Here is a 22,538-nt window from a genome sequence, read left to right on the forward strand (position 1 = left end):
TTACTGCACAAAATAATAACCGGAAAAAGATATAAAAAAGAGTACGGTATTTTCTGCGTCGTTTAAATACCTCTTATTCCTGGTTATGGCCCTGGTGGGGTGGTAACACATACTAATGCAGTGTTTAGCAGCCCAAATTCCTCATGTTTGCTTCTTCTTTTGGCATGTTTCATTGGCAGAGGCATCATATTTAACCTATGCAGTAAATCATCCACGCCCTGTTAAATATCCCTGAGTAGAAATTATATTATTCATAGCTATGATTCCTGCCCTAATGTATATATGTGTGTTTGATTGGAATTGACCCCTGTACTTATAATCACGGCCTCAGTACAATTCTGCTTTTGTTCAATAAATCTGCCTCACATCATGCCATACAGGTTATTTTAATACATTTCTTAGGGATAATGCCAACAACCAGAGATACTTTCCCAGTCAAACATACACACCTCTTCTGTGCTAGTATAAAAGACATGCCCTGAGCAGGAGATGAACAGAGGACCCAGGCAGGTGAACAGGCACAGAGACTCCATCACCCTTCTTCTAACCCTCTTAGCACCATGAGGGCCCTCCTTGCAGTTGGGGCCATGCTCCAGGCACTGATAACTGGAGGTAAGATGAGCAAGCCCTTTTACAGTTTTCATTTTTGAGTACACTTAAAGGTGCAAATAGATTTGAAGAAAGGAATGATCAGGACTGAGCTTACTTTTCTCCAGAAATTAGCTGTAAAATGAAATATCCCCAGCTGACTCTATCTACCATCATGTGATTGCCCTTTTCCCCTTTGTCCCTGTCTTTCCCTGTATGTTCCATTGTTTTTCTCAGTTTTGTACAACCTGTAAATGCATGGGAATCTCCACCCACAAACTGGAAATCTGGTGCTGTCCTAGGCACCCCCCCCCCGGTTTGCTCTAGGGTGGGCTATAAGTAGAAATATTTGCAGTGCAACTTTACCTGGGTGCCTGTTTGAGGCTCTGCTTGGCTGGACCTTTCTAAATGTTTGAGTCCTCCACCCTGAGACTTGTCTCCCTGTGACAATGCAGTCCGTTATAGTCTCAAATGTTGCAACAGGTGCAGGTGTATTGGAAATCACCTTCAGAGCACCTGTTTTCACAGTTTCCATAAGTTGATCATCAACATATATTTGCCTGAAAGTGGAGAAGCAAGTGGCTAGTTCAACAAGGTATTGTATAGGCCGTCTGTGCTTGTAGTGTCAAGACACCTGTGGAAACAAATGTTTACCAGTCTTCTTTCCACAGTCCACTCTCAGGCAGTTAGCAACTCCTAACTTCTTCATCCAACTCAGGTGGTTTGATGCTGGGATTGTGCCAGGTTTGAAGTTGTAGAACCATCCAGCCATTGCTGATAATACTAAATGAAGAAACGTAATTGTCTGATGCTTCCTCCAGGATGTTACGTCAAAGTGACCCAACTGCTAAGGATTTTCTTGGGGTACAATCTATCCTATTGTCTCATTTAGCCCAGTAGTGAATTTATAAATTATTTTCCTGCGTTGGACTCTTCATCACAAACCTCCTCGTAATGATGGTCATTATTACCATGAAATAGGGAACAAAATCTGTACCAACAAGTCTAATTTGTTCCTTGACTTGGGCTTCACCAAACATGAGACTTGTGTCCCAAATCAAGGTCATAGTGTATGAAAAAGGTTATTCAAAGGCAGATGTAATATGGAGGTCCTGAGTTTAGAGTCTTTATCTGTGTCTGCTGTTACTTTGAAAACAAGATGAGCTGAGAATGTGAAATCTTTTTAGCTGCACGATAATTGAGCTCTGGCTTTTATGTTTGAAAAAAAGATTTCACCTTATATGGAAACACAATCTTGCTTCTCCAACCCATTCCATAGAGGATTACATGTGTACTGCAATTTGATTTTTTATAGATCGTCTTAGCAAAAGTTAGTAATTTAGGGCCACATGCATTTAAAGCAAGTATGTTTTGCTAAAATATTAGTGATTCCTACACATCCCTTAATTGCGGATCGCAAATTGCGATTCACAATTAAGGAACACCTTCACATTCATTCCTATGGGCCTACAGGCCCATAGGAATGAATGGGTTAGCATTCTCAATTTTCAATTACCAAATAGGTAATCGCAAATTGTGCATGCAATCTCAAGGGTGCAAGGGGGTCAAAAGACAACCCTGATGCACCCCAAAAAAAGGTAAGTATGCACATGTGGTTGACACACGCCCTAAGAGCATGTGTGTACACCACATTGCACTTTGAAAAATGCTTTTTTTTGCATTTCTTAAAGGAATCACAACTTGCCATCAACTTTAAGTTGATGGTAATCGGTGATTCCAATTTGCGAAAATGCAATTTGCGAATGCATAGCGCATAATCACAATTTTCAATTGCCTAACTGCATTTGCAAAATAGGTAACCACAAACATTGCAATTACCTCTGCGAATCGGCCAGTTTGCAACCAGTAAAATGCTTGATGCATCTGCCCCTTAAAGTCTTAATTAAGATATCACGTTGAAACCAGTTTAGCAATACTTTCTCCAGAAAGCATACTCATCTAAAAGCAAGTTACATTTAGGTGTAAATGAGAAAGGGTTTAACTTCACTCCAGCGGACAATTGGTTGCTATGATCACTTTATCTATATTTGCTTGCTTTTTTAAGCCCAACATTTGCGACTGAGGCTTGGTCAGCAAGTCTGAATTACAGAAAAAGTAATATGTCAAGGAAGTAAAAAATGGGAGAACCAAGCTATAGGAAATTTGCTTTTGCTGAGTGGTCTCCCTAGATTATTCACATATCAGGAATTCCTATATTTCCGCTATTATGACTTTGTGCTTTGAGCATCAATGCCACAATATGTGTTCTGTCCCCAAATCTGTGATGCAAAATGGCTTCATTTCTTACTGTACAGTAAGTTGACCCATAAAATGCACACATGACACGTCATATAAATGTCATCTGACATAATGTAATTTTTCTTTCCTACAATCATTTTTCCATCTTTGCTTATGATTTGTAATGCACAACATTCGTATAAATGTGCAATATCTTTTATTTATGTCTAACCATAGAAATATCATATGGGAAGGGTAGCGTTCCAGTACAAAACCCATGCAAGACGTCACACACACTGCTTTGCACTACGGTGCAAGTGCTTGTGAATGGCACAAGGCAGAGAGGTAAACAGCACAGAAGCAATGTAGATATTGTGCAGGTCTGCTCTCCGTCTTTCAATGTTGCTCTGTTTTGGGTCAAATGTTAGTAAGCCTGCCCCTCTATCTCAAACTCTTTGTATCTCTATTTCCCCTTTTTTATATTGAGTGTGGCCCCTGCGGATGAGTGAATGCCTTTGCCACTGCACCCGTGCTGTATTACAGATGTGGTGCAGTGGCAGAAAAGCTGTCTGGAGGTGCAATAAAATGTGGCACACTGTTAGCGAGCCCCCTGATAGCAGCCCTCTGAAGGGGGGAAGGGGCTTCCATTAACTCGCCCAGACATCCCTTTGCAGGCAGGTGCACTCAGTAACTGCACCTGTAAGAGGATTTCTAATCCCCCTTAAAAGAGCAGACAGGTTGCCGCCTGCACTGTGAAACATGGAGCACCTTCTAAGGAACCGCTTTCTTTATCACAAGAATGTGCAGCCTTGAATTTAGCATAATTTTTCATCTGCATTGGGGCAGGGCATTCAGCGTAATATGGCACATTTTCCTTCTTTGTTCCTTTTGCATCTTTTAAAAGGTGTGTCCAGTGCAAATAAGGAAAATGCAGTGTATGTATAACACATCCCCACTCAAAGGCTAAAGCATCTACACTTGTTATTTACATGTATTTCATGTATTTCTCTCTGTTTGAATTAAAAGCACAATTATGCTCAGATCTCTAGATTGCATTTCTTTTTCCAGCAGATTGCCTACTTTGCAAGCAGTGTATTGCTACCGGCACCACCCAATGCTCAGGAATCTTCAAGCAATGCTCTCCTGAAGTCACACACTGCATGAAAGGGCTGAAGAACAACACAATTGGTAAGTGTCACATGCCACATTTATGTATATTGACTCTATCCTCCACATTCTGGCAAGTGCTTACTTTATAAAATAGTGGTTAATAATATCAAGAACAGCGATAACATTATCACTGCATTAGCTGCAGGAAACTGCCATTATAGTGGCGATAAGGAGATTAATTATATACCCTTGAGAATTCCAATAGAAGCCCAGGTTTGATGTTCTTCACGGTATGTAACGTTTACAACGAAATTTTTACAACGCAGTACCATTACATCGCAGGCATTACCACACATTCCATTACAACGCATTGCGCTGGGGGGCGCTCTAGAGTAGGGAATAAGTTTAATTTTCTATCCAACACCTTCCCTACTATCCACGGGGACTGGAGTTGGAATAGAAAATTATACTTACCACTATCCAGCACCTCTAAGCGCTATGCGTTGTTATGGTATGCGTGGTAAAAAACGTGTTGTAAAGGTATGCGTGGTAAAAGTATGCGTTGTAACGTCATACATCCATTCTTCACACCAGAACCTGGGCTTCTATTGGAATTCTCAAGGGCATATTATCAAGCCCCTTATCGCTGCTTTAACAGCAGTTTCCTGCCGCTAAAACGGCGATAATGTTATCGCCGTTCTTGATAATATGGCCCAATAAGTATAAGCTATTGCTTAAGAGGCCATTGCAGCTTGCACCACCTGCAGCCCCTGTCAGCGCTGCCTGATATGAGTAACAAGAACACCTCCACACCATCACAGTCCTAAAAGTATGCAATTTTGATTATACAATGTGAGCCAAAGCTGTAGGAAGGGCCTGAGCAAGCACCATGGTATTATTATTTTAAGTATCCTATACTGAATTGTTAAACACTTTGCTCATAAGCTTTTTTAAAATATAGAGTGGCAAAGCCAACATGTGGAGAATTGTCATGAACCTGTGCCGCTGATATGAAATAAGTGCAGGTGCCAGGCACCAAAAAACACCAGCACAATTGAAGAAGTGATTCTGGCCATTAATGCGTTGGTTGCAACCCCCCCGCCCCCCCCCCCCTTCAAAATCTCCTTCCATTGCATCCACATGGCAGCAACTTGTGATTCACTAATGAGTGTTTTCTGGTATCAATTTCTCAACGTCGCCAGCCACAGTTCTCTTTCTTGCCTGTTTTCAAAGTACTTATTTGCAAACAGTCTCTGGCAGAAAATATTGGAGGTAAGACATGTGGAAAACATTATAAAGGCATGTGAGTGACATCAGTGACAGAAATCCATTACGTAAGCATTGATGAGGGAGGTTTGAGATGTGAAAGATCATTCAAAAATGTTCAAGAGCAATTTTTCTCCCTACATAAAATTGACATTTGCTGAAAAACATTTTACAACTTATTTTTAAACGCCAAACCCTTGCTTTTTCAGGGGGCAGCTGTTTCCTCCATACTGCTTACTCATGTCTGCTCTGGAACTCACACTATGAATTTGTTCCAACAGGGAATAATGTTATTCTAACAGCGTTCAAGGACTGTCTGGATCCATCCGAAAAGGTAACTTGTGGAAGAGAGTCCTCATACAAAAACTCCTTTGGCTATTTAAGAATTAGCAGAACTTGCTGCGACTCTGACTTCTGCAATGGAGGAGATGTGGAAGGTACGTGCGTTCATGACTCTGACATCCGTTACACAGACAAAATGCACGATACAAGCAGTCTGTGACTCCGACATCAGAAACCGAGGATATATGTAGGGTATGTACAGTCTGTGATTCCTATATCAGGGTACATATAGCCAATGACACCAACATCTGTAACAGAGAGAAGGTAGAGGGTATGTACGGTTTGTGACTGACATCTTTAACCGAGGGCATACCTGCATTGGCGACCCACCAAGAGACATATAGAATCTAGGGCCCTGTGCATCGCCAACAAGTTAAAATATTCATCCTGTCCTCGTGTACTACAACACCCTATCACTCATATACTGCTTCAAGAGCACTAAGATCTTACAGTCTGTCCCTCCTTGCAGTCCCTAAAATCAAGATCCTGATAGGAGCAGCTCACTCATTTGCTTTCCTCACTGCCAACTTATGGAATTCTAAGAACATTCCGTCAAGTTTTAGAAATCAACAAAAAATGCATCTTTTTTAGATACACCTCCAGTCCCATTCTTTGGACACATCTGCCATTTATTCTCTTGACAGCACTAGGAAGCACGATGTGGGCAGATGTTTTTGCTTTATAAAAAGCTTTCACATAGCATAACATGAAATTAAATAGAACACTATGTTGAGTAACAGAGATGAAGAGCAGGCCACATACTGATTCTTTTTTTTTAAAGTTTGAGTTTATTAAAGAACAAAAGAACAGAACATAAAATGAAGAAACAGATAAAATAATAAGCCATCAGATTATACAGTAATAAAGAAAATTATGATATTACAAAGTATATATGAATATATAAGAAATGCAATCAAAATTGTGTACATAGAGAAAGCAACGTAAGCATAGCAATATTGAAAAAGTATGCAATATGTTCAAAACAATAATATAGAACGTTCAATAAGAGATATTAAGAAAAGGCAATGGGAGAATCAAGGTGGCACATACTGATTCTGACTCATGTAACAGAGAGAATGTGCAGGGGGCATACTGTCTGTGAATCCAACATCGGTGCCAAAGTAGGCAATAGGGTTTGAACAGCCTGTGACGCAAATATCTGTAAGACAGGGATGTGCAAGTAACATAAATCAACAGGGGGGATGTGCAGGATGCGTACACTCTGTGACTGCAACAGCTGTGACAGAGGGGTCCTCAGGGTATTCACTGTCCATGACTCTGACATCTTTAACAGTGGGAATGCAATTGAGGGAATGTGCAAGATACATATAATGTGTGATAGTGTCATATGTGACAGAGTGGATGTACAATGTACATATAGTGTGTGGCTTCAGGTTTTATAATGGATGGGGCGTGCAATGTGTGTATAGTTTGAGTTTCTGACTACAGTGACAGAGGGAATGTGGAACATATGTGCATGAGATGGCTGTAAGTGCTGGATCTTGATTTGGCTAGTGGCATCAATCCTCCCCAATGATCTTCATGAATCTATATCACACGTCATTGCCCCAGCTCATAACCCCAAAATCGAGAGTATTCACACCTCTGACTGTTGTATAGCACAACCCAGAGGCCAATAATATAAACCTTCATATATAGTGGCTCCACAAAATTCGACACCAGTGTCTTGACATGGTAATCATGTACTGGGACTCCAGGTGTTGATTAAACACGCCTCCTCACAGGATTCTCAGCGGCATCAAATATGTTCTCACAGTTATGGACCAGAGATCAAGATTTCTATCATGTGGAGTTTTCTTAAGGTGAGTCAGGTATCACGTGTTCTCCCAGCTCCCCCATGTTCCCTAATAAAAGTAAACATTGATGGGGAGTACTGAGTTCCACATTAGAAGCGTGTAGGAAGGCCCCTTAATGGGAAGCAGGACACTAAAAAAGAAACTGGGAAAAGGCTTGATACGAATCTATGACAAAATATCGAGTACAAAAATATCGAATTACAAAAATATCGCAACAAAAATATTGAGGACATTAATATCGGGATCCTATCTCTAACAAGGTATGTACAAAAAAATCGCAAAAAATATATCGATGTCAAAAATATAGTTTTTTAAAAAATATCGTTTTTTTAATTTAAATGAAATGTAATATTAACAAAATAATACTTATGAATATAATAAACATAGTTAAACTATATTATAATATTTAAAATTAAGAAATAATGTAATACAAACTAATAATAATAAAAATATAATACATAGTATATACCTAATTAATATAAACTCTAAAATAATTATTTTAATAACATAAATAAATGAAAATATAATAAATTAAAAATAAAGTTATATACATAAAATAATAGTATAAATTACAATTAATAACAATGTAAAACTAATTTAAAAAATTAATTACATTTTGGATAGCGTACGGATAAAAATTACTATTCCCACTCCAGAGAGCGCAACAGTAGGGAAAACGTTGGATAGCGTAGGGGTAATAATTACTAATCCAACTCCAGAGAGCACAACAGTAGGGAAAGTGTTGGATAGCGTAGAGGTAAAAATTACTATTCCCACTCCAGAGAGTGCAACAGTAGGGAAAGGGTTGGATAGCATAGGGGTAAAAATTACTATTCCCACTCCAGAGAGCGCAACAGTAGGGAAAGTGTTGGATAGCGTATGGGTAACAATTACTATTCCCACTCCAGAGAGCGCAACAGTAGGGAAAGTGTTGGATAGCATAGGGGTAAAAATTACTATTCCAACTCCAAAGAGTGCAACTGTAGGGTAAGTGTTGGATAGCGTAGGGATAATAATTCATATTCCCACTCCAGAGAGTGCAACAGTAGGGAAAGTGTTGGATAGCGTAGGGGTAAAAATTACTATTCCGACTCCAGAGAGCGCAACAGTAGGGAAAATGTTGGATAGTGTAGTAGTAAAAATTACTATTCCCACTCCAAAGAGCGCAACAGTAGGAAAAGTGTTGGATAGAGTAGGGGTAAAAATTACTATTCCCACTCCAGAGAGTGCAACAGTAGGGAAAGTGTTGGATAACGTACGGGCAAAAATTACTATTCCCACTCCAGAGAGTGCAACAGTAGGGAAAACGTTGGATAGCGTAGGGGTAATAATTACTAATCCAACTCCAGAGAGCACAACAGTAGGGAAAGTGTTGGATAGCGTAGAGGTAAAAATTACTATTCCCACTCCAGAGAGTGCAACAGTAGGGAAAGGGTTGGATAGCGTAGGGGTAAAAATTACTATTCCCACTCCAGAGAGCGCAACAGTAGGGAAAGTGTTGGATAGCGTAGGGGTAACAATTACTATTCCCACTCCAGAGAGCGCAACAGTAGGGAAAGTGTTGGATAGCAAAGGGGTAAAAATTACTAATCCAACTCCAAAGAGCGCAACTGTAGGGTAAGTGTTGGATAGCGTAGGGATAAAAATTAATATTCCCACTCCAGAGAGTGCAACAGTAGGGAAAGTGTTGGATAGCGTAGGGGTAAAAATTACTATTCCGACTCCAGAGAGCGCAACAGTAGGGAAAATGTTGGATAGTGTAGAAGTAAAAATTACTATTCTCACTCCAGAGAGCGCAACAGTAGGAAAAGTGTTGGATAGAGTAGGGGTAAAAATTACTATTCCCACTCCAGAGAGTGCAACAGTAGGGAAAGTGTTGGATAACGTACGGGCAAAAATTACTATTCCCACTCCAGAGAGTGCAACAGTAGGGAAAGGGTTGGATAGCGTAGGGGTAAAAATTACTATTCCCACTCCAGAGAGCGCAACAGTAGGGAAAGGGTTGGATAGCGTACGGGTAAAAATTACTATTCCCACTCCAGAGAGTGCAACAGTAGGGAAAGTGTTGGATAGCGTAGGGGTAATAATTACTATTTCAACTCCAAAGAGCGCAACAGTAGGGAAAGTGTTGGATAGCGTAGAGGTAAAAATTACTATTCCCACTCCAGAGAGTCCAACAGTAGGGAAAGGGTTGGATAGCGTAGGGGTAAAAATTACTATTCCCACTCCAGAGAACGCAACAGTAGGGAAAGTGTTGGATAGCGTAGGGGTAACAATTACTATTCCCACTCCAGAGAGCGCAACAGTAGGGAATGTGTTGGATAGCATAGGGGTAAAAATTAATATTCCCACTCCAGAGAGTGCAACAGTAGGGAAAGGGTTGGATAGCGTAGGGGTAAAAATTAATATTCCCACTCCAGAGAGTGCAAAAGTAGTAGTAAATAAATGTTTTATTTTAAATAATAACAATATTAACTATTAAATAGATATAAACCATGTACAAATACCAAAACATAATTATTAAAAACATGTGAACACAATATATGTAATTTAAAAAATTAATGAAAATACCATTTAATATTATTTAATTAACACTTAATAATTAATTAGCAAATAAATAATTAACCAAACAATTAATTAAAGAACATTATTACTTAATTACATTTAAAATACTTCCCACCCTTTTCCCCTATAAACCCACAACCCGCTACAGAACATATTTATCAATTAATCAATTAATTAAAATTATTTACCAATTATTTAAAAATAATTACCAATCAATAAATATTAATTTATAATTCCTACTAATTAATAATTATTTTAACATTATTAAATTACTTCCCACCCTATTCCCCTATAAACCCACAACCCGCTACAGAACATATTTATCAATTAATCAATTAATTAAAATGAATTACCAATTAATTAAAAATAATTACCAATTAAGAAATATTAATTTACAATTCCTACTAATTAATATTTAATTTAACATAATTAAATTACTTCCCACCCTATTCCCCTATAAACCCACAACCCGCTACAGTACTAAAATACAAAATTCAATTACATTACATAAAAATAAATTAAACACATAATAAATACATAATAATATACACAAAAATAATTTTAAAATCGATATTAGTAACATCGAAATTATTAACATCGATATTACTGACATCGATATTTAAAACTTCGATATTACTAATATGATATTAAATTTATCGATATTACTTACCTTCTATATTTTTTCCCATCGATATTTAAACTTCGATATAATTGCATATCGATATTTACATATCGATATTTTGTCTGCATACCCTTGATACAGGTCTTCTAAGGGTATCCTCTTCTCTGAAGGGTTCCTTTTATACAGTGCTGGAATAATGCATTTCCTCTTCTTATGTCCAGTGGCAGTTTACTACCCTGCTGCTAGCAGTCATCAAAGAGCAACGAAGAGAAGGAAAAAAGGTAATTACGAAAGTTGTTGATTTGTATGTTTGTGAGAGTGCGTGTGTGAGTATGGATGTCTGACAGGAAGTGGGTGTGTGAGTTAACATGTATATGTATGTGTGGAGGAGAGAGAATCAGTAAGAGCGGGTGTTTGATCGTGTTTGTGAGTGTGATTGTGCATGGGTTTCAGAAAAAGAGCACCAATGATAGTGATCATATATGTAGGTGTTTCAATGTGAGATTGGGAAAATAGATCGGAGAATAACTAAGTGAATGAAAAAATGAGAAAGAGTATGTCAAAGAGTGAGTTATCCAAGTAACCTTGGAATAGAGAAAGCTTGAAAGTTATTTTGTATTTGTACGTGATTCCAGAATCGTGTGCATGCAAAAAAATGTATTTCCTAACGTACGCTGAGCATCTGTAAAAAGACAATTATTTCAGGGGCTACCTTGACTATTCCAATGGGTAGTATGGTGAGGGTTTCATTTAATGCTTACAAACATGTAGTGAAACAAAAATGTGTCCACCAAACAGCTTCCTACTCTACCGATGTGGGGCCGAGTCACACCAGGACACATTTCAAGTTACTGGCAATAACTTGACAGGTCATTTTTAAAGCCGCGTCCACTGCTCTCTGAACACTCCATGGGGTCAGACCATGAATGCATCAGTGAAAGCATCTCACATATAACAAGCACGAGTAACAGTTCAACAAATTGTCAACTACTGACCTTCCCACCCATTAGAAAGCCCCGATTTGACAAGACCTCCTTCACAATCATACAGTCAGACAATTATTTCCACTTCCAAATAGTATAATACATATTGGTGTGATCATTAGTATCACTTTCTACAAAGTTGTAAGCAGATATTCTAGGCTGCATCTAACCTCTCAGTGTCAGCAACACAACACATATTTGCTTAAAAAATCAAAGGATATTTTCTCTAGCTCAACTTGTCACCCATGAAAAGCATGTTAAACGAACTATGAAAAACAGTTTTGATTATTACACATATAAGACTTGTATATCCAACACATCTGAAAGAGTATCCTCCTAAAAGAGCCTATAAACCTGAAAAGTGAGTATTCTGCAGCCTTGTCAGGGTTATGATGCCCAATAAACATCATGCAATATAATTCAATATATTGTCCATCTGTTTATTGCTTGCAGCATAAACAATTACATCAAAAGGCAAAGATGCATCTTAACCTCTCTATCATGGAAAGCCTTATCATATTATCCAGGGCCCTAGTGAGAATCATGGAAGAAGTCAACCCAGATGCAAAGACGTACAGCAGAGTGGCTGTGGACTACTTAAATAAGGGGTTTAAACAAGACCAGAAAAGTGTGGGTGTATGGTTTATAAACTTTCATGTAGCATGAATTTTAGTGTAATTATTATCTTTCTGGTGGAAATTCTCCTTAGCATTTTGCTGTGTGGAAAAATGACCTGTTTCGATCCTCTGGCGTCTCCTGAAAGTAATGTGTATGATCATGTGCCTTGAACGTATTATGGACTAGACAGTTCTTCCACAGTGCCAATAACTGGACTACAGAAAGCATTAGCCCCATCAAAGGCATTATAAAAATGGCTGTCTTCTTCACTTACTCAACTCTTTCAGGGGATGTCCATATTGCCAGAGGTTATAGTGTGGTAGTGACATTCTTTAAGCTCATCAAGATAGACTTTCAAAAAATATCCACACAGGTCAGGTTATTATGGTAACCTTTCACCAATTCCCTTCCTAGACTACTTTTGGACCTCAAAGGTTCCAAATCATCTGTTGAATGATATAAGCATCATAATTCATACATTAAATGAGAAATTAAAGGCAGAATATGTTCATGATACACACCTTCATAGACAAGTTAACTTAGAAATGACCAATGTGGTGATGCGTGTTAACTCTTTGCCAGGGGGTAATTCCCCCACGACGCAGGGGTTAAGGGGGGGCGGCCGCGGCGCCGTGTTGCTCATCATGAGCCTAGCTCGTCATGATGCACAGTGAAATTGTGCTCATGACGAGCTGGGTTTGTCACGACTCCGCCCATTGATTGAGTCTCCCGCACAGGCGGGGAATCAATTGAGCGTGGGAGTGTGGCCATTATGACGAGCCCAGCTCGTCATGAGCACAGCTCCACTGTGCCTCATGACGAGCTGGGATTGTCATAAGCATGGAACTGGTTAATACCATATTGTCATTCTCTGGGGCTTTTGTCTAACATCTAAAGATTAAAATCTTGTCACCCACAGGAAAGGCTCTTTCTAAAGTCAATAGAGCCTGTAGGAAATTAAATGATGAAAGAGTATTGTTCGATTGGTAGTAAAAGTAGACTACTATGCCGTCCACAAGTGCAGACACTGTCCCTGTCAGTATCACTTTGTTTTTTTATTCCGCCTCTATAGTTGTACTGTTGCTGTCTTCATCCTGATGATTGTTCTCAGGGTGATTGTTGTATTTACTAGTGCTTATTATGTCTCTTTCATAGATCCTGTATTTTAATTACAGAGTATTTGTTTTTTTTTGTTTTGCTCGCATTATTAAAAGAAAACTGAAGGAAGATACAGATTGTGTCAGCAACTGCTTATATGGAAAGCGGAGTTTACATAAATTCTACATAAATTTATGTTGTTTTAACTCTGTTTTAGTCATTATTGGTAAAAAGGCTTCAGATGCTTACCTTTTTACTTCTATTTGTTACATCTAGAACCTATAAGAGGAAACGTGTGTAGAATAAGAGTATATTAAGCAGGAGTGTATTTTATCTATTGTTTGAATTTAAAAGTTGTGACATATTTTTCTCATTATACAATCTGTCAATCAACCTCCTCCTTTCTTGGAAAGTCCTGGAACACCTCAGATTCAGTGAAGGCAGTGGTTTGATGCATTTGAGACCTATATAGGTGCTATAAGTGCTTCTAGATACAGGGCAGAAAGAAAGAAATTTTTGTTATTGAACTGTTTGGGATTTGAAGGGAGGGAGGTGTACAAACACTTACCTGATTTGGTTCTTGATGTGGGTGAAATTCTCGATGAATATCAAGAAACGATAAAGAAACTTGTCATAAAATTCGATGTGCAACCAAGTTTGGTTGTATTGAGGCACAAGTTTTTCAAGAGGGCGCAACTCCAGAGTGAGGATGTTGATTCATATTTGAGTGCCTTACGCAAACTTTGTGCAGAGTGTCAGTTCGGTGATTTTAGGGATCAATTAGTGAGGGATCAATTTATCGCACACTGTAGCGATAAACACATTCAACAGAAACTACTTACCATGGGAATCCCTACTTTAGAAGAGGTTATTAAAGTGGCTAAAAGTCTTGAATTGGCTCAAACTTCTATTAAGGAATTGAGCAAATCAGATGTGCACAAAGAGAGTGTAAATGCTGTTGTTCCTCAAGTACCAAAGAATACCTTTTCTAAGAAAGAGAGGTTTAACGAAAAGGGGACTTTCAAAAAAAATATGTGTTATAGATGTGGGTATCCACCACACTCTAAAGAAAATAGTTTTTGTCCTGGCAATAATGCAAAGTGCTATAAGTGTGGAAGATTTGGTCATTTGGCCAAAGATTGTCAAGCCAGTTTGAATAAATCAGAAAAAGTTTGTTGTGTGATGGAGGATGAACATGTTTTGGAAAGTGACATGGTGAAAGAGTTTAAGGACATGATTGTCACTGTTATTGATGATGATGGTGTTGTGACTGGGGATCCTGATGAATGTGTAGATCCTTATGTGGATATTCTGGTGGGTGAGGTTTGTTTAAAACTTCTTGTAGATTCTGGAGCCAGGATGACGATGATTACTTTGGAGTTATTCAAGCAATCTTGGGCAGACAGGGCACCTGTCTCTTATGAGGGTCGCAGGATAGATTTGGAGGGTTACATTGAAGATGTCTTGCAGTTCAAAGATAGGAAGATACAGGGAAAGATATATGTAGCTGTACGTGGGCTGAATATATTAGGTTGGTTCCATCAGGGCCTGTTTGGTATGATGTTGAAACCGGGGGCTAAAGAACAAGTACTTGTTGTGTTGGACATGCCGGATTCAATGTGTCTTGAGAAAGAATTTCCCAAGGTTTTCTCTGATTCGCTTGGAGAAATTACAGGCTTTAAACACAGAATCAAAGTGAAAAGTGATGCTGTGCCTGTGAAACATAAGGTCAGGTCTGTTCCTTTTAGTTTAAGGGCAGATCTCAAAGCTGAACTTGAGAGACTGGAGAGTAATGGCATAATAGAACCCATTGAGTCTAGTTTGTGGCTTAGTCCTCTTGAAGTCGCGCAAAAAATGAATGGAGAGATTCGTCTCTGCTGTGATCTCAGGAGTCTTAACAAAGAGATCTGGGTGGATGCCCACCCACTTACCAAAATTGGTGATTTATTGGAAGAATTGAGAGATGCGCAGTGGTTTTCAAAGATTGATTTAGCTTCTGCATACCACCAAATAGTTTTGGAAGATGAGTCTAGGCATTACACTGCTTTCAATTCTCCTTTTGGGACATTTCAATTCTGTAGAATGCCTTTTGGGCTAGCCTCTGCGGCTTCGGTCTATCAAAGAGTCATGCAGACTGTACTCAAGGATGTAAAGGGAGTAGTAATTTTTCAAGATGATGTTTTGATTTTTGACAAATTTTTATATCAACATGATTGTACTCTAAGGTGTGTTCTTAAGAAATTTGATGAGAAGGGGATTGTGGTTAAGAAGAACAAGTGTGAGTTTTGGAAAAAGGAAGTTGAGTTTCTTGTACATTTGGTTTCTGGTAAGGGTGTTTCTCCTAGACCTGGTTTGGTTAAGACTGTGGTCGATTGTCCAGTACCCAAAAATAAAGATGAATTACGTTCATTTTTGGATTTATGTGAATTTTATTCACGTTTTATCCTGGATTATGCATCTAAAATGAAGTCTCTTTCAAACATGCTCAGATATTGTGTTACTTTTGTTTGGGATGAGGTCTGTCAACAAACATTTGATCTTGTTAAATCTGAGTTGGTCAATGCTAAAATTTTGAAGGCTTATGATCCCAGTGTTAGTTGTACCATTACAGTTGATGCGAGTAATTATGGATTGGGTGCTGTGCTCACTCAAAATATTGATGGGCAAGAGGTTACTATTAGTTATGCTTCAAGGGTTTTGAGAGATCCCGAAGTGAATTATTCAGTGATCGAAAAGGAGCTGCTAGCTTGCTACTGGGCTTGTGAAAAGTTTCAGATTTATATTTGGGGAAGGAAGTTTGTTATTCAAACTGACCATAAGCCTTTGGTGTACATATTGTCTGGTGATCATGTTAAGTATGCCACACCACGTATAGCTCGTCTTACGACAAAATTGTTACAGTATCAGTTTGTTGCCAAACATATACCTGGAAAAGTTAATTGTACAGCTGACTTGCTCTCTAGACTACCTTTACAAAACAATGAAGGTATGGATTTGGATGAGGATAAAGAGGATTGCTTTATTGCCACTTTGGATGCGGTTGAAAATGTTGGTTGTTGTGAGAATGAATGGTTAGATGCTATGAATTTTGATGTAACTTTGTTGAGAGTTAAAGATTATATTGTTGGTGATTGGCCTAAGGAAAGAAATTTACCTAACAATATCCAACCATATTGGAAGGTCTCTGAAGAACTTTCTATTGAAGATGGAGTTGCCATGAGGGATGAGTGATGTATACCTCCTGTCAACTTACGAGTGAAGTTGATAGATAGGGCACATGATGGACACCTCGGGCTTTCTATGACTAAGAGGCGTTTGAGATTACATTATTGGTGGCCGTCAATGGAAATCAACTAAAACAGTGCATGTTTCACCGGGTGATATGGTGCGTGTGAAAAATTATAGGACTGTTAAGAAAGGTTGCGATTCCTTTGGAGAACCTGTTTGTGTTGAGAAAGTGTGTGGAAATGCTGTCATGGTTGAAGGTGGACATTGGTGGAATCTTGGTAAAGTTATCAAAGTGAAAGTGAATGACAATGTTTTAAATTCAAACCGTGGATCTCAACCTGTGTCTCCTGATCCTGTGGAAATCCCTAAACGTGTTTCTGAAGTCAGTCCCATTGATGGTGGTTCTGTGAGAAAGTCTACTCGTGTAACCCGACTTCCATGGAAACTTTGTTAGTTTTTGCTCTTCTTTTACTGTGGTACTACTTTTCTCTTTTCTCTTTTCTTTCTCCTTCTCTTTTGTTTTTCTTGTTTTTTTTTTGTTTTTCTATAACTTCTCTTTGGAAAAAAAGAGATAATGTTGTATTTATTAGTGCTTATTATGTCTCTTTCATAGAACCTGTATGTTGCCATGGGGCTAATAGGGTTCTGATTCTGTAAAGTGTCAGTTGGTGTTGCCATGTGACAGGTCATGTCGCGGTGGCTCGTTGCTCTGAGAATAAACACACCAATCAACAATTCCTCTGTTTTCTGTACTTCATTTGACACCCACAACAGTGATCTTGAAGAAGAGGAATCTGACAGATATAAAACTCCTCTGATATCAGCTTCTCAACAGCTTCTGAATGTTTTTTATCAGTTGCCAATAAAGACAATCTGGGCTTCAGATGCTGCCTTGAAACAAGGTCTAGAGAAGAAGTGAAAGCACAACCTGCAGCACATCCTCTTGCCACTTTGTCTCTTTTCCATGATACACCTGTTTCTCTAAGGACATGTGGTATTTTCATGAAGCCACCTGCTCATAGTCTCAAAGATGTCAAAAGGAAAGTGGAGATTCAAAAGCAATTGTCTCACTTATCTGTAACATTATTACTTTTTGAAGATTAAATCAAAACTCCTAGTGTGTATCCATTGTGGTGCCTGCAATTATGTGCGGCCTAAAATCTGGAGGCCACTTTCCCCTTTCTTTAAAATATCTGTTTATGCTGGGGCATGGAGCATGGAGCATGGGCTAACTGGTACATTCAAAACACACTCAATACATTGCCATAGACACTATTTACTTAAAACTCAAGAGTGCATTGTACCCTGCTGCATTGCTGATATGTGGACGTGTTGTTGTCCTCACATCTCCTGGACATGGAGAATGCAATGGTTCAGGTCTAGTGAGTTACTTCAAACACACAACATTCTGCAGCAGGTAATTGGGAAGTAACTGTTATTTTGGGCAAGCATAAAGTCAAAAAACCTGTGCCTCATGAGATAATCCAAACATTTGCTTTATTTTTATACAATGTGCGGTGTTTAATGTTATTGCTATTCGCTTCTCAATTCCTGTTCTGTGTTATCATAGTGCCTGTTGTAGACGAAAACCCCAATGGATATAAATGTGAGGATTGTCTCACTACCCAGTCTGCAGACACCTGCACAGCAGCTGAAGAAGTTCAGTGTACTGGGGAGCACAGCACCTGTGTCAGCTTCACTGGAACTGCCTCCCGACCTGGTGAGCTATACAGATTTTTGTAATTATGAGGTATATATACCACTGCTCTAATCTTCTTGGTTTTTGCTTCTTACTTTAAAACTAAGGGGCTGTTTATGATGTCTGTGGGACCGACACCGACGTGACGCTGGTATCGATCTCACTGTCATCTCTAACTGCTCTCAGACTGCCGCATTAGGATGTGGTCAGTCCAACGCCATTGGTCGGGTCCACCCAACACTTCTGACCAGCGCAAACAGCTCATCTGGAGATCAGTCCAATTGCATTTGACAAAATGGAGACAGTGCCTTCTCAGGCCCGACCAGTCAGTTATTCCAATGTGAAAATGATTTTTGGGGCACCTAGGAGAGCCCCTGTCCCCTGTGGCCTTCTGCTATGGGCCATGGGGTGGGGGCACCTCTGGTGCTCCCTAAACACAACTGCATCATGTGGCAGGCACACCATGGTGCCTGCCAAGAGGTGCAGGGATGTTTTGAAAACATGCCTCTGTGCATTGGGGCTTGCCTTCATATGAATAGACATGTTGCGGACCTCTTCCACAGCGGTTTGATCCTAATTTGGTTGGTGAGACCACTGACCTCTTGTCAGTCAGTCTGCTTATAACAATGATGGTGGTCGAATGCTCATCTGACCACCATAATAATCTACCTCTAAATGCTGTTCACACTGATTAGTTGTAATTATTTACATAAAATACAATTGAATATCTTCAACTTGAACGGTTATACCAAATATAGAGATCTTCCCTCATTGACCAAATATTCACTGATGATGTGGTATTTGTAAAGTGCAAACCTAGACCAAAAGACATGAAGGTGTGTTCTACACCCAAACAGCTTGCAGCCGGCACTACAAAGGTCTCATCAAGCTCATTTATCAGCTGCGTCTTCATTGTATCTGAGGCAGGGAGAGAAGCTTATAAATCATAAATTAGAATGTATCAAGGGCATCTGAAAGTAAACCAGGTGTGATCATTATCATAATTTAAATCTTTCAGGAAAGAACCCTGCAATTTGCAGGTTATCACTTCTTGACAAAACGTATGAACTATTCCCCCCCACACACACACAAAAGTGCATTGTTCAGAACTGGCAGAATTCTTTCAGAGTGATATGCATCATTTTATAATCTTTTACCCATATAGTGAAATCTGAAGAAAAACTTACTCCTCATTTTATTTGCTGGTGAAATGTTTGACTTATCACATAGAAGGAAGTAAAATGTAATATTTCTGTAATCGATCTATTTCATCAAGTCAGGCTCTCTTCTCCTCTCTAATACTGGTAAACATGGGAGTGCATCATTTCTTCCTCTTCCTATGTGTGATGCGTTGCAGCACACATAGGAAGAGGACTATGGCTCCCAGGATTGTTTTTGGCTCCTGGTGTAAGGGTACCTGCATTGACACTACGCTGCCAAAAAGGGTGTCAGCCCAAGGGAAAGGACAGGAGTGTACTGTTTATTAAACACAGCACCTTCCTGCCCTTATCTTGTCACGCAGGGCAGCACAGCAAGGTGACTTGCGGTGCTGCACTGTGTGACAAACTCATATGTATTTTGGGGACCACTGGAATTGGTAGTCGTTTAAGCTGCTCTGGTTGCGAAATGGGCAGAGTTTCACTCTTGGCCCATTGGATTTCCAAGAAATCTGTGATAAGGGACAGGAGGTAAGGTAGGTAATGACTTTATTGCATGATTAATTAAAACCTTTGCAAACAAATAAAACAATATTTCACAAGATGCAGCTTCTCTTTAAAACATGTTAAAAGATTACAAATATGTTGTAGGTCAATAAAATTACAAAGGAATAAAAATGTATAGGTAAAATAGTTCTTCTTTGTTAAAAAGATAAATCAGCATAGGGCTTGTTCTCGTTGGCGGATCCACCCCAAGAAATGGTATTTGTGGAGAGTACAAGTCAATGAGCTCAAAGCCGTACTGACTGCTGGGAGCTTGGCAACCAAGGAGGTAATCATAGGACTTAATCAAAGCACTAGTAAAGACGGTTATTGACCTTGACTCATAAGCACGCTAGCATAGGATAAAGACCGATGACTTTGGGGTCTTCCAGACTTAGCTTAGCATTTGCTTCCCTCATAAACCGAACAAGGCTGCAGGACAGACGGATGTTACTGCCCTCAAAACGGGCGTTTACCGCTTCCCTACAAGATCGAAACTGACTTGCAATCAGGAGCTGTTTGAGAAACTGTCTCCTTTCCGCTCTCAAGTCGTTGCAGATGCATAGTAGATGTATTATGTCTTAGTTTAAATTTCCACACAGTCTGCAGCAGTTGGATGGAGGTTGTGTGTTTCCATTCTAGGAAGGTGGGGCTTTGCTGGTATGATTCCCAACCTCAGATGAAGGAACCATTATTTTGTTGTTCTTGGAAAACCTGTTCCTAGGTATAGTTGGGGCTTTGTTGACACATAGCTCTGAATTACGAACCAGCCGTTGCCTCTCCTACTAAGGGCAGCTTTGTCTTCTGCGAGAGATGCAATCTTTACTGATTTATTTACCAGGACCTTAAAACTTTTCTGGGATGGGCATGAGTCCCATAGGTCCAGTAAAGCTAACAGCTTGATTGCTGATTGAAGGTCAGTCTTCGCTGGGCTTTCATTTCTCCTTGAGATTTCCAACCACAGATATGAGTTCAATGTGCCCGGCGCGGCCCCCTTTATTTTGAACCAGCAATTGGCGTAGGCCCCTTTCTGCGAGATTTCCTGCTTTAGCAGTCCAAATTCTAATCTTATTTGCGCTGGTGAGGTAAATTGCGGAAGATTGAATATTATTCTTAGGGCCTTAGAAACCACAATGTCCAGGGTGACTTCATCTCTACTTCTTATTGTTTCGCTTCCGTAGGTGATGGAGGTAAGGAGGCACGCTCGAAGCACTTCTAGCAAAGGGAGAAGGCTAGGGCCAGTTATTTTTGCTTGATGTTTTTTAAAGCAACTGCCAGTGCAGTCCCTCTGCCTTTGATGGAGGCTTTCTGTTTAGAAAATGAGCCGTTTCTCTCGAATATGATTCCCAAATACTTGAACTCCTCTATTGGGACCAGCAGCCGATTGTTCATTGACCATCGTGGGTAGGGTTTATTTGGACCTTGGTTTAGTACCATTACTTTAGATTTTTCCAGATTTATGGTCAGCCCATTTTTATCTGTGAAGGTACTTGTGATGTTTATCAGATGGTGTAGGCCGATTGGAGTACGACTAATTAGTAGGAGGTCATCTGCGTACAAGATGTTTGATAGTGTTAAGCCCCCTAGGTTGGGGGCATGATGGTTACAGTTGTCCAAGTCGGTGAAGAGATCAGAGACAAAGAGGTTGAACAAGGTTGGGGCCAGTACACAACCCTGTTACAGCCCTTTGATACTAGGAATTTTTCTACACAGGTATCTCCTGCTCCAATTTTAATCTGGACCCAAGTTTCAGAGTGAAGCAGGATTAGCTGGTTTAGAGAATTTATAGGGATTCCCCACCTCACCAGTTTGGCCCATAGTAGCCCCCTGTCGATGTTATCGAAAGCTGCCTTATAATCGATAAAGCAGACGAATAGCGGTTTGTTGATTTTTTTGGAGGCGTCAGACAGGAGAGAAAGGGCGAGAATATTTGTTGAAGTCCCCAGACCTTCCTGGAAACCAGTTTGATTTATGGGAATTAAGTTTTTTTCCAGAGCCCAAACTGTGAGTTCATTTAGTAAGAGCCCTGCGTAGAATTTGGCTTCAATGTCTATTAAGGCGATGAGCTTATAATTTTTTGGGTCTGACAAGGCACCCTTTTTGTAGATAGGGGAAATGATTGATCTTTTACAGGAGTCAGGAATTCGCTCACTTTCTAGGATGTTATTATAAAGGGGAGGAGTGCTTTACTCCAGTAGATTGAATCCTGCTTAAATAAGATAGGCGGAAGACCGTTGGGGCCAGGAGCTCCGTCTTTGCGTCCTTTCTTGATTCTACCCCCGAGCTGCTTAATTGTGAGTACGATGGGAAGGACCAGTCCTTCAGTCCTTGATTGTTGTTGGTCACTTTTGAGCTCCGGAAAGGCTACCGGGATTCGGGAGCATCAGGTTTGAAGTGATTCAGTAGGAACTTTGCCCAGATATCCTCTGTTATATATGAGCTAATTCCTAGTGCGGATGGATTCTCTAGGGTTCTGATGGTCTGCCAAAACCTGGCACTGTTGTTATTTTTTGCGTCATATGTCAGTTTAGCCCATGTTGATTCGTCCCTTTCTTTTTTAGCGAGCCAGATTAATTTCTTCTTACGTGCTATAAGGCTCATTAATTCGGACTGGATGTTCTCAGCTGGGCCGTGTATACGTAGACTGCGCATTGCCCTGTTGAT

At 39.7% G+C, this 22,538-nt stretch overlaps 1 protein-coding gene across 1 annotated transcript; it reads left to right on the forward strand.

The window, feature by feature from the left end:
• The first annotated feature begins 560 nt into the window (after positions 1-560).
• On the forward strand, positions 561-21,093 carry LOC144761785 (phospholipase A2 inhibitor and Ly6/PLAUR domain-containing protein-like). The gene is made up of 5 exons (XM_078647032.1): positions 561-612; positions 3,898-4,014; positions 5,484-5,639; positions 18,046-18,195; positions 21,056-21,093. The coding sequence occupies exons 1-5, from the start codon at positions 561-563 to the stop codon at positions 21,091-21,093; spliced, it is 513 nt and encodes a 170-aa protein (XP_078503158.1).
• The last annotated feature ends 1,445 nt before the right edge of the window (positions 21,094-22,538 follow it).

This window comes from Lissotriton helveticus, chromosome 6, assembly GCF_964261635.1.
Source record: "Lissotriton helveticus chromosome 6, aLisHel1.1, whole genome shotgun sequence".
In the NCBI taxonomy this organism is placed as follows: Eukaryota; Metazoa; Chordata; class Amphibia; order Caudata; family Salamandridae; genus Lissotriton; species Lissotriton helveticus.